The 16,977-nt window shown below is 39.1% G+C and overlaps 1 protein-coding gene across 9 annotated transcripts in view; it reads right to left on the bottom strand.

Moving 5' to 3' along the window:
• LOC129436739 (RNA binding protein fox-1 homolog 3) overlaps positions 1-16,977 on the bottom strand; it is a 295,528-nt gene that overhangs the window by 13,270 nt on the left and 265,281 nt on the right. For all 9 annotated transcript variants that reach the window (XM_073857800.1, XM_073857794.1, XM_073857795.1 and 6 more), the window contains 3 exons: positions 16,861-16,914; positions 4,467-4,599; positions 4,202-4,241 (listed from right to left, as the gene is read on the bottom strand). In XM_073857800.1, the coding sequence (XP_073713901.1) occupies positions 4,202-4,241; positions 4,467-4,599; positions 16,861-16,914 (227 nt within the window). The remainder of the gene's footprint in view (positions 1-4,201; positions 4,242-4,466; positions 4,600-16,860; positions 16,915-16,977) is intronic.

The following is a 16,977-nucleotide window of genomic DNA, read 5'->3' as shown; positions in this document are numbered from 1 at the left end:
ATGGAACACATACTTGAAATGTGACCTTGGCACTTAACCCATCCCAATAGTAAACTCACTCACTGCAAGTTATAAGATGAGATAAAATAAGATAAGAGTATAAAAGTAGATGAGATAAAATGAGACGAGATCATGAGGTGGGATAAAATAAAATGAGACGATAGTATGAAAATAATAATAACTTTATTTTTAAATAGCGTCTTTAAAAGAGCTTTTCAAGACACTTTACATAAAACAAGAAAATAACAGTTGTGTGTGTATAAGATTAAAAGTGCAGACAGATACTCGTGGGCCAGACCATGCAGTGCCTTATATGTACGCATGAGGACTTTAAAATCAACTCGAAACCTGACCGGAAGCCAGTGCATGGACTTAAGAATTGATGTGATATGCTCATTTTGCCTGACTCTGGTCAGGATCCTAGCAGCTGAATTTTGCACATATTGCAGTTTGATAAGTGTGGATTTAGGAACCTCGGCCAGAAGTGCATTGCAATAGTCAATGCGGAAAAACAGAAAAGTATTAATAAGCCTTTCAGTCACAGAAAGGGATGACATAGAGCGCAGTCAATATTTATTAGATGAAAAAATTAGTTCTTTACAGTGTACCGAACATGAGGGTGAAAAGACAAACTTAAATTAAAAATTACTCCTAGATTTTTTTATTTGGTTTGTACTTCCAGAACAGAGACATCTACGTTTTTAAATAGCAAACCAGCTTTACGAAGCTGATGAGAGGTGCCAATACGCAAGAGCTCTGTCTTATCACTATTTAATGAGGAGATAAGATGAGACGTGATACTGGAGGTGAGATGAGATCAAATGAGACGAGAGTATGAGAGGAGATAAAATGAGACGAGAGCATGAACGTAGACAAGATAAAATGAGACAAGAAAATAAGGTGAGATAAAATGAGACAAGACAAAGAGATGAGATAAAATGAGACGAGAGCATGAAAGAAGACGAGATAAAATGAGACAAGAGTATGAGAGTAGATGGGATAAAATAAGATTAGAGTATGATAGGAGATGAGACAAACTGAGACGAGAGTATGAGGGTAGATGAGATAAATTAAAATCAGAATATAAAGGTAGATGAGAGTAAATGAGACAAGAGTATAAAAGTATAAGAGTAGATGAAATAAAATGAGAGAAAACAATGAGGTAAGATGAGATAAAATGAGACAAAAGTATGAAAGTAGATGATGTAAAATGAGACAATACAATAAGGTGAGATGAGCTAAAATGAGACTAAGGAATAAAAGTAGATGAGATACAACGAGATAAGAAAATGAGGTGAGATAAAATGAGACAAAAGTATGAAAGTAGATGAGATAAAATGAGACAATACAATAAGGTAAGATGAGCTAAAATGAGACTAAGGAATAAAAGTAGATGAGATACAACGAGACAAGAAAACGAGGTGAGATAAAATGAGACAAAAGTATGTAAGTAGATGAGATAAAATGAGACAATACAATAAGGTAAGATGAGCTAAAATGAGACTAAGGAATAAAAGTAGATGAGATACAACGAGATAAGACAATGAGGTGAGATAAAATGAGACAAAAGTATGAAAGTAGATGAGATAAAATGAGACAATACAATAAGGTAAGATGAGCTAAAATGAGACTAAGGAATAAAAGTAGATGAGATACAACGAGACAAGAAAACGAGGTGAGATAAAATTAGACAAAAGTATGAAAGTAGATGAGATAAAATGAGACAATACAATAAGGTAAGATGAGCTAAAATGAGACTAAGGAATAAAAGTAGATGAGATACAACGAGATAAGAAAATGAGGTGAGATAAAATGATACAAGAGTATGAGAGTAGATGAGATAAAATGAGACAAGAGTATAAGAGTAGATGAAATACAATGAAATGAGAGTACGAAAGTAGATGAGATAAAATGAGACGAGAGTATGAAAGTAGATTAAATAAAATGAGACAAGACAATGAGGAGAGATGAGATAAAATGAGACAAAAGTATGAAAGTAGATGAGATACAATGAGACAATACAATAAGGTGAGATGAGCTAAAATGAGACGAGGGAATAAAAGTAGATGAGATACAACGAGACAAGAAAATGAGGTGAGATAAAATGAGACAAGAGTATAAGAGTAGATGAGATACAATGAAACAAGAGTACGAAAGTAGATGAGATAAAATGAGACAAGAGTATGAAAGTAGATGAAATAAAATCAGACAAGACAATGAGGTGAGATAAAATGAGACGAGAGTATGAGAGTAGATGAGATAAAATGAGACAAGAGTATAAGAGTAGATGAGATGAAACGAGAGTACGAAAGTAGATGAGATAAAATGAGACGAGAGTATGAAAGTAGATGAAATAAAATGAAACAAGAAAATAAGGTGAGAGGAGATCAAATGAGACTAGAGGATAAAAGTATAAGAGTAGATGAAATAAAATGAGACAAGACAATGAGGTGAGATGAAATAAAATGAGACAAAAGTATGAAAGTAGATGATGTGAAATGAGACAATACAATAAGGTGAGATGAGCTAAAATGAGACTAAGGAATAAAAGTAGATGAGATACAACGAGACAAGAAAACGAGGTGAGATAAAATGAGACGAGAGTATGAGAGTAGATGAGATAAAATGAGACAAGAGTATAAGAGTAGATGAGATACAATGAAACGAGAGTATGAAAGTAGATGAGATAAAATGAGACGAGAGTATGAAAGTAGATTAAATAAAATGAGACAAGACAATGAGGAGAGATGAGATAAAATGAAACAAAAGTATGAAAGTAGATGAGATACAATGAGACAATACAATAAGGTGAGATAAGCTAAAAGGAGACGAAGGAATAAAAGTAGATGAGATACAACGAGACAAGAAAATTAGGTGAGATAAAATGAGACAAGAGTATAAGCGTAGATGAGATACAATGAAACAAGAGTTTGAAAGTAGATGAGATAAAATGAGATGAGAGTATGAGAGTAGATGAGATAAAATGAGACAAGAGTATGAAAGTAGATGAAATAAAATCAGACAAGAAAATAAGGTGAGAGGAGATCAAATGAGACTAGAGGATAAAAGTAGATGAGATTAAAAGTAGATGAGATCAAATGAGACAAGAGTAGATGAGATACAAAGAAACGAGAGTAGATGAGATCAAATGAGATGAGAGTATTAGAATAGATGAGATAAAATGAGACAAGAGTAGATGCCATAAAATGAGATGAGAGTATAAGAGTAGATGAGATCAAATGAGATTGGAGTATGAAAGGACATAAGATAAAATAAGAGTATGAGACGAGATGAGACAAGAGTATGAGAGAAGATATGACAAAATAAGACAGGAGTATGAGAAGAGAGGAGATAAAATGAGATAAGAGAAATATCTTGTCTTTCAGGTGACTCAGGTTCAGTGTGTGGCCATTATCAGGTCTTCACACTGCAGTCTCAGGTGGGAGTTGAATGTGTTTGTGTGTGTTTTGGTGTATTGTGGAAGAAGATAAATCCTGCTATCTGAACCTGCTTCGTCTTATCGTGATTCACTGGTGGCCAGAGAAACACACAACAGATCTGAGATTATACAGGAGGTTCACATTCACCTGCCTGATGGATACAGCGAGAAACTGTGTCAAATAAACACCTGCCACAAATTTCCCTCAAACACATAACTGAGAAGCTGAACTTCTAAAGGAACAGTCCTTCAAAACGACAACTCTGTCATCATTTACTCAACACACCCCTCGTGTTGGCCTTTCTTCTGTTCGATGAACACAGCAGGTAATGTGTGTTTTATGCTACAAAAGAGACATTAAAGCCCCCCAACAGCCATTCACATGACTTATGTGCTGTATACCAAACCTTCATAACCCATTTGTGTGAGGATCTTCTGCATTTGTGTTCCTCAGAGAACATCATACAGGTTTACAACCACGCAAGAGTGAGTAAATGATGACAGAAAGTTCACAGTTGTTTTTATTTATGTGTGAAGTGTTTCTTTAAAGGCCTGGTGCTGAGTAACACTGCATATGTGAAGAAAACACCATTGACTGTATTATATCTGGCTTGTTTAGTCGTTTTCTTTCTTTTGTAAGGATAGTAAAACAGTTTGTGGTAAATGGATGGAATCAGTAATATTTTGTTATCAAGTTTTTTTTGACACAACACGTGTGCTTAATCAAAGCCAAAACAAAGAATGAAACACAAAGTGACTCACATAGATCTCAGCGCCGTAGAATCCGTCCTGATACAGAACTCTGTGTGACAGAAACAGATAAGACAATAAATGCATCAGATTAACAGCCCTCACAGAGCAGAATTTAGTCATGTAACCACAAGAAATAAATCACTTTGATTCAGAATTCAAAGTAAATTCAAATTCAACATGATCAGAGATTATATGCATGCAAGAGATCAGGTCCAAATCCACCTTCATCTGGTTAGTTTGTTATATTGTTTGCTTTAGTAAGCAGAGGACTCACGCTCCATAGGCCGGGATAGGCGGAGGAGGCGGGGCCGTACGGAAGGGGTTATAAACGGCTCGACCTCTTCCTCTCAGATGAGCACCTCTGTAGGTCACTGTCGCCCCTGCTGTGGGGTACGGGAAACCCGTCACTGTCAAGACAGAAACACAAAGAAATTTAGGAGGATGCTTAACACAAGATGGTTTCCAAGTTAGTTCACCCCCTCACTGATGTTAACCAATGGATCCTACAACAAATGAATAGAACTGAATGCTTGGTTTTGTTTATCAGTGGATCTTTACAGATATCTGTACAGTAACTGATAATGAACAGTGTATGCTGCCTTAGCCAAAAAACATTGATGAAACCTGTGAGATTAAAACTACAGATAAATATGACCGAGGTCTGTTCTGCTAGTCTTCCTGTGGGAGAGTGAATAATCTTCACACATCTTCACTACTTAATGTGCAGAGCAACAATGAGAGATACACTCATCGAGAAAGATCGGACAGGATCTGATATCAGTCATTTATCATTATTTACTTCCTCTCATATAATTTCAAACCACTGTCAGTTTCTTCCTTGGGGCACAAAAGATAAAATGATGATATGACATCAGACCATTAGTAATATCCTAAATGGTGCTGAATGCTTTAATGTCCTGGCTTTTTGTCCTGGCAGCTTGGCCACAAATTTGCCATAATGTCATTTTATAGAAAAGAGAAGCCTGGCCTTATTCTGTGCACCTTGGCAGAAAGAATATGGGTTTGAAATGACATGACAGAATCACAACAGAATGATCATTTTGTATGAGCTATTAGAGAAATCCTCATCTGTGTGTCAATGGCAGCTGTCCATGGTGCTGAAACTGAGGCAGCTGTCCATGGTGCTGAAACTCAGGCAGCTGTCCATGGTGCTGAAACATGGTGCCCTCTATTACTCTCTATCTTTCTCTCTGTGTATAAGTCTCTCAATTTTTCAATGTCAATTTAAAGAATCTTTATTGGCATGATTGTGTCACTTATAATATTGCCAACGCATTGTACATAGAACAAGAAACATACAGTAACACAACAATAACCAACATTAAGGTGGAATTAAGCTAAGGTGCAGGGTGATGGATGAAGTACTATTGCAAATAAAGTCAAATAAAATAGAATCAGAGGATATTTACAATATAAAATAGACTTTGAAATATAAACATTTAAAGTATACAAATGTATATTTATGTAGGCACATGAACTGTAGAATAGAGGATCAGGGCTGTAGATTGTTTCTGAGGGTGTGTTACTGATAAATGAATTTAGCAGCAGCTGATGGGTCTCTCTCTCTCACACTCTCTCTCTCTTTCTCTCTCTCTCATAAGCTTAAATGTTGTCTGTTTTCTTTAGGTCGTCTAAAATGATATTCCGTGTGAAGAGATGTGTCAATAGCAGCATAAATACAGATCATCAAAATAAGACAGGAGTGAGTAAAACAGGAGGCTATCTGCACTCATCACTACAGGCTCATGGGATAGTTTGGGTTACAAACAACAAAGAAGAACGAGGAACTCGGCGCCACAAAGACTTCTATTAGCCCACATATACACACATACAACTCATAACACACCCATACAAATGACCTCATGAACACACAACTCAAAACACACCCAAACAAATGACCTCAATAAACACACAACTCCAAACACACCCATACAAATGACCTCATGAACACACAACTCCAAACACACCCATACAAATGACCTCATGAACACACAACTCCAAACACACCCATACAAATGACCTCACACATACTAAGTCATTAACACGACACAAAACTATTGCAGACTGTTTACACTGCTACGTAGTCAGGGTCAGATTATCCAATGGGCATTATGGGCACTTGGGGCCCAAGCGATGGGAAGAAAATTACATTTGAAAAATCTAAATAATGATATAATTGTTCAAGATGTGTGACCTGTCCCCCTATGCAGGTCCCTGCTTACAACAAAAATATCTACATGTATTGATATTGTCCTACAGGTTGTGATCATAGGCTGCAATGTTTAAGTGTAACACGTGTAAATGTAAAGGTGTTTTTAATAAAAATAACCACATCTTATATAATTCGGGGGGCCTACAAGCCATTGTGCCCAGGGGCCTCCGAATTCTTAATCCGGGCCTGTACGTAGGGATCAAGTAAAGCATACAGACACAATAATAATGTTACATTTATATAGCGCTTTTTCTGCAGACCTCAAAGCACTTTACATATGAATGGGGGAATCTCCTCAACCACCACCTGGATGATGCGATGGCAGCCATATTGCGCGACAACGCCCACCACACAACAGCTTATTAGTGGAGGGAGACCAAGTGATATAGACAATTAGTATGAGGGATGATTAGTAGGCCAATGGGCAAGTTTGGCCAGGATGCCGGGGCACACCCCTACTCTTTTTCGAATGACATCCAGGGATTTTTAAGGAACACAGAGAGTCAGGACCTCGGTTTAACGTCTCATCCGAAAGATCATTTTTGACAGTATATTGTCCCCATCACTATACAGTGGTGTTAGGACCCACACAGACCACAGGGTGAGCACCCCCTGACAAAAATGACCAAATACCTCCATGAAGATATATTTAAAGTCTTAAGGGTCACACACCGGACTCCTGTATTATTCCCCCTCTGCTGTAGCTCTCAAATCACGTTGATACATAGACATTTTCAAACTGAACGGTTTTAATGTAAACAAAATCAGTGATCTCATGCATCTAGTAACTGAAAAGCAACACATTATGTTGTATATTACCAGTCTTGTGAAGTCAACAGTGCAAGCAGGGTTTGTGAATGATAAAAAATGGGCATCTTAGGCCGAACCGTCTCTTTATTCCTCAGCTGTGAGAAACAGGTTTGTGGCTGCAGGCTGGACTGTAGGACGGAGGCAAACTGCTGAACATATGTTGATGTTTAGTCCTGATAAACTGTTACGCAGAGTCTGGAAAACTCAACAGCTGGTGTTGGGAGAGACCCTCCATCCCCACCGATATAGAGTGGACGTGTGTGTGCTGTCGAGTGTGCGTTATTTAAAGACTTTGACTCCGAACACATTTAAGCGTAATGGGCAGAACTCTGATATGGACCGTGAACTTCTCCCAGATGAAATGATAGCAGCTTGCCTCATCAGAATGAAGAGGGTTCATATAACACGCGGCTATCAAACCGGAGAAAGCCCTCGTGAGTGTGTCTCAATGGACAATTACACAAACAACCTGCACCGTATTTCATTTTCATCCATCCACACCATCTGATAACTCATTCTGTACGGTTCTTCCTCCATAACATAACCAGAACCGCATATTAATCTAATTCAAACCATTTAACCATTACTGTATTATTATAATCTATATGTAGTCTGATGTTATCTGCAAGATTCTGGTGAACGAGTTTGCCGGCTTCACACGCTCGCATACGGCTCTCTCGAGCTCGTTTCATTTTCCTTATGAAAGACTTTTACAGTCATTGAGACTTGAGGGCAAATCAGAACGGACTCATTTGGCAAAACAGAGCGCCGAGAATATGAACTAAAGCCAATTACAGCACTGAATCCTTCATTTGTTCGACTGAAGAATTTTACAGAGTAAAATCCGTGACTGCTGATCAAATTGAGCCTAGAGCTAACTAGCAGCGCTAATGATACGACCACCATCTGACTCCAATAAATTAACACCCAGGTTATGATGTGTTCACTGGCGTGTGTTTTTATCGCTGAAAGGAATCAACATGGCATCTAGTTTAGGTAATAGCATGTTTGCGTGAGCGGTTTTATTGGACGCGTGGACTGCTAACACAACAGAGTCTCAGGTTAAGCTTGGTGATGTGGAAAATGACTGACATCAGCATTGAGCCTCCGAGCGTGATGTTTAACCCCAGTTCGCCCCGGGCGACAATCAACCTGTACTACATGTGCTCCTTTGGGCTATCAGCATTCATCATTTATCTTATTTTGGTAAAAAAGGCAAATCAAATGAAAACAAGATATCCTGTTTGCTTATAACACAAGAATTAAATGACAAAATGTAGACATTTAATCAATCAGAATGGTCTTCTCTACAATGATGTTTACTAAGGAAAGAATCACAACTACTCAAAATCCTCTGACCTTAAATATTAGATTTAACATTTATTTATATTTATGCATCAGCAGACACTTTAATCCAGTGCAACTTAAAGGTCATTGAATATGAATAGATTATGTGACCTTTGAGCTGCTAACTCAATGCTTTATGAATTGAACAACAGTAAACTCTGTCCTTCACTCGTCCTTCACCCCTGCAGAAGTTAATGATGCCTTAAATTACAGTTTGTTGATGAAAAATACGCTGCTTTTTCTGTATGACTGCACTTTCACATGGAGGATGATATAACAGGAAAGCATAAATCCACCTAGCAATACATGTACGCATTTGGCAGACTGTTTAAGCCAAAACGACTTACAAGATGTACATTTTTCAACATGTATTTCCTAGGATTGAAGCCACAATCTTTTGTGTTGCTAAAGCAATACTCTACCATTAAGTGACAGGAACAGCAGCTAGCAACACCTTAACATCCATAGAGTAATGGCCTGGCAACTACTAAGAACAGCCTAGTAAACACTTAGCAACTGCACAACACCTTAACAAATCATAGAGCAATGCCCTGGCAACAACTCACTACACCCGAATTACCCCCTAGCAACAATCACAAAGAAATGGGCCGACAACCACCCAAAACACCTTAGTAACCATCTAGCACTTGCACAATACCTAACAAACATAGAGCAATGCCCTGGTAACCACCAAAAAGATCCTACTTACCACCTACAATCACACAATACCTTAACATCCTTATAGTAATGATCTGGCAACCACTGAGAACAGCGTAGTAGCCACTTAGCAACTGCACAACACCTTAACAAACCATATAGCAATGCCCTGGCAACAACTGCGTACACCTGAGTTACCACCTAGCAACTTCACAGCATCTTATGAACCACAAAGAAATGCTCCGACAACCACCCAAAACACCTTGGTAACCACCTAGCAACAGCACAACACCATAACAACCATAAAAATGCTCAACCAACAACCCAAAATATCTTAGTAACCATCTCGCAACTGAACAATATCTAACAAACATAGAGCAATGCCCTGGTAACCACCAAAAATATCTACAATCACACAATACCTTAACATCCATAGAGTAATGGCCTGGCAACCACTAAGAACAGCATAGTAACAACTTAGCAACTGCACAACACCTTAAAAAACCATAGAGCAATGCCCTGGCAACAACTCAGTACAACCGGGTTACCACCTAGCAACTTCACAACATCTTATGAACCACAAAGAAATGCTCCAACAACCACCCAAAATACCTTAGTAACCATTTCGCAACTGCACAATACTTAACAAACATAGAGCAATGCCCTGGTAAACACCAAAAATATCCTACTTACCACCTACAATCACACAATACCTTAACATCCATAGAGTAATGATCTGGCAACCACTGAGAACAGCCTAGTAACCACTTAGCAACTGCACAACACCTTAACAAACCATATAGCAATGCCCTGGCAACAACTCAGTACACCCAGGTTACCACCTAGCAACTTCACAACATCTTATGAACCACAAAGAAATGCTCCGGCAACCACCCAAAACACCTTGGTAACCACCTAGCAACAGCACAACACCATAACAACCATAAAAATGCTCAACCAACAACCCAAAATACCTTAGTAACCATTTCGCAACTGCACAATACTTAACAAACATAGAGCAATGCCCTGGTAAACACCAAAAATATCCTACTTACCACCTACAATCACACAATACCTTAACATCCATAGAGTAATGATCTGGCAACCACTGAGAACAGCCTAGTAACCACTTAGCAACTGCACAACACCTTAACAAACCATATAGCAATGCCCTGGCAACAACTCAGTACACCCAGGTTACCACCTAGCAACTTCACAACATCTTATGAACCACAAAGAAATGCTCCGGCAACCACCCAAAACACCTTGGTAACCACCTAGCAACAGCACAACACCTTAACAACCATAAAAATGCTCAAGCAACCACCCAAAATACCTTAGTAACCATCTAGCAACTGTACAATACCTTAACATCCATAGAGTAATGGCCTGGCAATCACCAAGAACAGCCTAGTAACCACCTAGCAACTGCACAACACCTTAACAACCATAAACAAACATGGAGCAATCAAAGCAAAGAATGCAAAATAAGTGCTGCACAAGGTGTGCATTCCTCATCTCAGTGCTCTTTAGATGTAAGGGGTAATTTACCTAAATAAAGAATTTCCAAGGCACTCGAATGATTTAGAAAAAAGTAAAAAGCCTTTATTTCATCATGACTTAATATTTTAAAAACAGGTGACAAATACACATACTCGTTGCGGCTTACAAGCCTTCGTCAGAGTGAGAGTAACAAACCTAATCTCAATTTCATTTTGAGCAGCAATTAATTAGTCATTTAACAATCACCTGGTCGTGCTGTGCAAGGCAGCCTGAAAACATACTCTAGAGTTATACCCTGCCAACCATCCAAAACACCCCGGTAACTACCTAGCAACCACACAACACCTTTACCACAACAGAAAATGCCCTAGCAACCACCTGGAACAACCGAGTAACCATCTAGCAAATGCAGAACACCTTAACAACCATAAAGTAATACTCCAACAACCACCCAATATAACTTAGTAACCATCTAGCAAACGCACAACACCTTAACAACCACAAGGAAATGTCCTGGCAACCACTTGGAACACCCTACTAACCATCTAGAAATCACACAACAACTTAACAAACCCAGGAAATGGCCTGGCATCCACCCAAAACACCCTGGTATCCAATTAGCAACCTCACAACACCTTAAAGGAATATTCCATTTTCCCAAAAGAAAAATCCAGACAATCCACTCACCACCATGTCACCCAAAATGTTGATGTCTTTCTTTGTTCAGTCGAGAAGAAATTATGTTTTTTGAGGAAAACATTGCAGGATGTTTTTCAATTTAATGGACTTTAATAGAGCCCAACACTCAATACTCAACACGTAACAGTCTCTTCAACGGAGCTTCAAAGGACCACAAACACTCCCAAACAAGGCACAAGGGTCTTATCTAGCGAAACGATTGTCATTTTTGACAAGAAAAATAACAAATATACACTTTTAAAGCACAACTTCTCGTCTAGATCCAATCCAGCGCGACCTAACGTAAATGCGTAGTGACGTAGGGAGGTCACGTGTTACATATATAAAACGCACATTTGCGGACCATTGTAAACAATAAACTGACACAAAGACATTAATTAGTATCAGTTGACATACAACAACGTAGGAACGGTCCTCTTTCAACACACTTGTAAACACTGGGGCGGATGTTCGCGTTCGTCCTCTGTGACCTCTTGACGTCATGACGTATTGCGTGGGGTCAGCTGGCGCATCTCGACTGGATCTACATGACGAGAAGTTGTGCTTTAAAAGTGTATATTTGTTATTTTTATTGACAAAAATGACAATCGTTTTGCTAGATAAGACCCTTATGCCTCGTTTGGGATCGTTTAGAGTCCTTTGATCAGGCCCGGATTGGCCATAGGGAGAACCGGGAGGATTCCCGGTGGGCCGGTCTGTTTTTTGGCCACGAGGGCCGGTGTTGTCATGTCACCGGGATGACGCGTATTTGCGGGTGAGAGATGTCCCCGCCGCTTTATGCACAAGTTGTTTGTGTCCCGAGTCCCGACCACTTATTGGAAGAATTCTTGCATTAGGGTTCATTGACATCTAAAACGCATGGGAAACGCAGGACGTGCCGCTGTCTTCTGGTTTTCAAAGCGCTTACTTGAACACAAGTTTTGTTTCAGACGCGTCTATATTGAGTGCGCTTGCCGGCCGCGCGTCTATATTTAAAATAAACTTGAGCGCGTCTTTTGAGTGCGCTTGCCGGCCGCGCGTCTATATTTTAAATAAACTTGAGCGCGTCTTTTGAGTGCGCTTGCCGGAGGCGCGTCTATTATATTTTAAATAAACTTGAGCGCGTCTTTTGAGTGCGCTTTCCGGCCGCGCGTCTATATTTTAAATAAACTTGAGCGCGTCTTTTGAGTGCGCTTGCCGGCGGCGCGTCAATATTTTAAATAAACTTGAGCGCGTCTTTTGAGTGCGCTTGCCGGCGGCGCGTCTATTATATTTTAAATAAACTTGAGCGCGTCTTTTGAGTGCGCTTGCCGGCCGCGCGTCTATATTTTAAATAAACTTGAGCGCGTCTTTTGAGTGCGCTTGCCGGCGGCGCCTCTATTATATTTTAAATAAACTTGAGCGCGTCTATATTTTAAATACACTTGAGTGCGTCTTTTGAGTGCGCTTGCCGGCGGCGCGTCTATTATATTTTAAATAAACTTGAGCGCGTCTTAATATAAACGAGCTGACCTCTAAAAGGAAAAGAATTTACAAAACGTATTTTTTTATCCATAGATGAATTCTCTAGTCATTATTCATCGTTTATTGCAAGAGGAACAAAAATCTTTGATGCAAAACTCATTAGTTTATTTGAAAAAAGTAGTTTAAAAAGTATATCCATGATGTTTTCTTTTTTTAACACAATGTAGGACTACGTCATTTAGCAATAGACATGATCTAAGTACTAAAAAAAAAGATACAGATTTTTTCCATTTGTTTCCAACGCATACTTGATAAATCTTGCTTGTGTATTGTATATCAGGGGTTTCCAAACATTATCAACCCAGCAGTTAATCTCAAGACTCACCATTTTTTAGAAATAGAAATATAGAGGAAAACACAAACACATTTGTTTCCTTTAGTTTTTGAATAAGTTTACTTTAGTAATATTATGGTCTTATGCTGCATGATTATGGCAAAAATTATAATTGTTTACTGCATTTGCACGGAATATGAAATTATATATTTGAAAAATACAGTGAATTGCAAGGCTGCAGAGAACAGTGCACTACTGCAGACTTATACTACTGAGGGTTTAAAGATATTATTTTAATAATCAGTCGTGAACTAAAGTGGGCCGGTCTAAGGCATGAAACTCCAGGGCTGAAAATGAGTCCCACTCCGGCCCTGTCTTTGATACTCCGTTGAAAAAAACTGTTAAGTGTTGAGTTAAGTATTAAATGTTGGGCTCTATTAAAGTCCATTAAAATGAGAAAAATCCTGCAATGTTTTCCTCAAAAAACATAATTTCTTCTCGACTGAACAAAGAAAGACATCAACATTTTAGATGACATGGTGGTGAGTAAATTATCTAGATTTGAAAATGGACTATTCCTTTAACAACCTGGTGGGGCGACACAGTGGCTTAGTGGGTAGCACTGTTGCCTTATGATGCATTCACACCAGCCGCTGGAAAGGCATCAGGCATGATTTCAATGTTAAGTAAATATGAAGACGCGTTGACGTGCATCTGGAGGTCTCGTGGCGCAAATGAGGCGTTTAGCGTGGCGTGGTAGATGCGATTCCGTCTCATTCCCGCGTCTAGTTTGTACGAATGACGCGAATTGAAAAATGTGAACTTTAGCGGAAAAACGTGCCGAGTTAACCAATCAGGAGCTTGCTCTAGCAGTGACGTGATTACATGAAGCGAGCGCAGTCGCAGAAGCCCCTTCCATGACGCGAATTTCTGCGTGAATGTCTCGATCACTAGAATTTCACACGAGTAAAGCGAGTAAACTCAAAATGTTCAAGTGGCAAACTAGACGCGGTATACGCGAATATGACGCCTCAAACGCGGCTGGTTCAAGGCCCGGCTAGGTCAGGTGGCCTTTCTGTGTGGAGTTTGCATGTTCTTCCTGTGTCAACGTGGGTTTACTTAGGGTACTCCGGGTTCCTCCCACAGACCAAAATCATGCAAGTTAGGCAAATTGGAGATGCCAACTGTCCCTCCCCCAACCTGTGTCTGAATCAACTTGTGCATGTATAAACCAGTTCTCGCCATAAATGTAGCCATAGACGCTGGGAATAAAGAAAGAAAGAAATGCCCTGGCAACCACTTGGAACACCTAACCATCTAGCAAACACCCAACACCATAACAACCATAGAGCAATGCCCTGGCAATTACCCCAAACACCCTGGTAACCTCACAACACCTTAATAACCATAGCCAGCAGCCATATCACCCTGTAGCCCAAGACAGCTTGCCCACTGAAGCTAAGTAGGGTTGAGCCTGGTCAGTATTTGGGTGGTAGACCTCTTGGGAAAACCAGGTTGCTGTTAGTGAGACCAGCAGGCGGTGCTCACCCTGTGGTCCGTGTGGGTCCTGATGGGGACACTATATTGTCAAAAAAGCACGGTCCTTCGGATGAGACGTTAAACCAAGGTCCTCAAGGGGGTCGCACACTGGACACGCAGCTCAGCGCCGCGCAGCGTGGCGTCTAGGACAACTCGGAGGTATCGTACACCGGAAGTGCACATTAAATAGTGCAAGCTTAGTCAGATAGCGTCTACTTCAAAATGCAAAATATACGTTAGCACCCAATGTTAATCATTAATGATTTGGGACAAATATGATGTTATTTAATGTTAAATTATATGAGTGGCGCTCTGTTGCGCGACAGGGATTTGAGCAACTTGCTGGGCACCGTGGACAGGCGCCACCTGTCGGCGCCGCTGTGCATATACTCATAAAAAACAATGTGTTTGATTTTTTTAGAACGGCGCTGCTTGGCACTGAGCTGTGCATCTGGTGTGCAACCCTCTTGACTATATGTGGTCATTAAAAATCCCAGGATGTCCTTAGAAAAAGAGTAGGGGTGTGCCCTGGCATCCTGGCCAAACTTGCCCATTGGCCTAATAATCATCGCCATATATGGGTGATTCTCACGAAACCATTGAAACACCACGGCACTAATGATTTTAGCTATAAAATGTGTAATATAGTAACATTAAAAAGCATCAGAATTAACACAATACTGTGTTCTACCTTGCACAATGTGTGATTTCAACATAAGAATTTATAATTGTACATTTTATCTCATTTTCTGCTGAAATTCTCATTACCGGAATGTGTCCGACTGTGTTTGAACATGCGTTATGTTGTAATTTAATCAAATTAACACAAAAATATTAAGAAAAAAAATAAATGATGTTTTGCTAAACTACTTTAGATGACAGAAAAAATATTTACTGAATATTCATGTATAATAATAATGAAGAAAAATTAGGAAAATGTTGTGTCCATGCCTGATGTTCTCATCCTCCGTAACACAGTTTAAGCACACATACATAATTTTAATAAAGTTTGATTTTGAGTGACCAAGCACATGGACCAGTTACTTCAAGATGGCTACCAGGTAAGATCATTTTTTTACAGTTAATTTGAAATATTGTCTTGTCAGAATGCTTACACGACATTTTGATTATCATTACCGCAACAGATGCTTATTAAATGTTAATTTAATTAATAGAAGCATAATACTTTGATTTTAAATGCATGTGCAGAATCTCCAAATGATGTTCTTTCAGGTTTGTCATGTCATTTTGAAAATATGTCAGTGTTGATGTTTTCCGACTGTTGCGGTAATGAGATTTTTTTTAGGACTAATTTTTTAAATTATGTTACAAAAAGTGTTAAATGATAGGTAAAAGTTTTTAAATTAATGTTCCCATTTACTCCAGACTTTGTTTTTCAATGTCTGGTGGGAAAAAAAGTAAATTTAAGCAATTTTTACATTTTCATGCTTGACATTTTTAAAACCAAGTTTTCGTGAGAATCACCCATATACTAATTGGCTATATCACTCTATCTCCTCTCCACTAATAAGTTGGTGTGTGGTGGGCGTTCTGGTACAATATGGCTGCCGTGACATCATCCAGGTGGATGCTGCACATTGGTGGTGGTTGAGAAGATCCCGTTTCAAATGTAAAGTGCTTTGAGTGCTACAGAAAAGCGCTATATAAATGTAATGTATTATTATTATTAATATTATAATAGAGAAATGCCCTGACAACCACCCAAAACACCCTTTTAACCACTTAGCAACCGCAGTTGTGTTTAGAAGAACCACTTACTGTTTCTTCAGAAAATGAAACTATACTTAAAAACAGCTCATTCAAAATGATTATGATTATTAACAAACTACTCAAAAACTACTCAACAATCTCATTAACGTCGGCCCATCAACATCTACTCAAGATATTCAGAAACTTCCTGGTGTTGCTGTTACTCGTTCACATGCAAAGAAGTCACAACAGGAAAATCACCACAGAGGTAACTTACACATAAAAAATTATTTGTAAATGTCTGAGGTGAAAGATGGTCAATAAAAAATGATGATTTGGTAAGCAGGTTACAGCATCTGTCAAAAACTTCACTTTCCAATCAGTGTTTCTCACCTGCGTAGAGCTCAGGTGCATAAACGGCTCCAACAACTGGATTCAGTTTCCAACCTAAAGAGAAACAGACCGATAAAAACATCCAGCAAACACTTCTGCTTAACAGATCCCACTGGG

Source organism: Misgurnus anguillicaudatus, chromosome 19, assembly GCF_027580225.2.
Source record: "Misgurnus anguillicaudatus chromosome 19, ASM2758022v2, whole genome shotgun sequence".
Lineage (NCBI taxonomy): Eukaryota > Metazoa > Chordata > Actinopteri > Cypriniformes > Cobitidae > Misgurnus > Misgurnus anguillicaudatus.
Note: the sequence above shows the minus strand (reverse complement) of the source record. Positions and strands in the feature narration are given on the sequence as shown.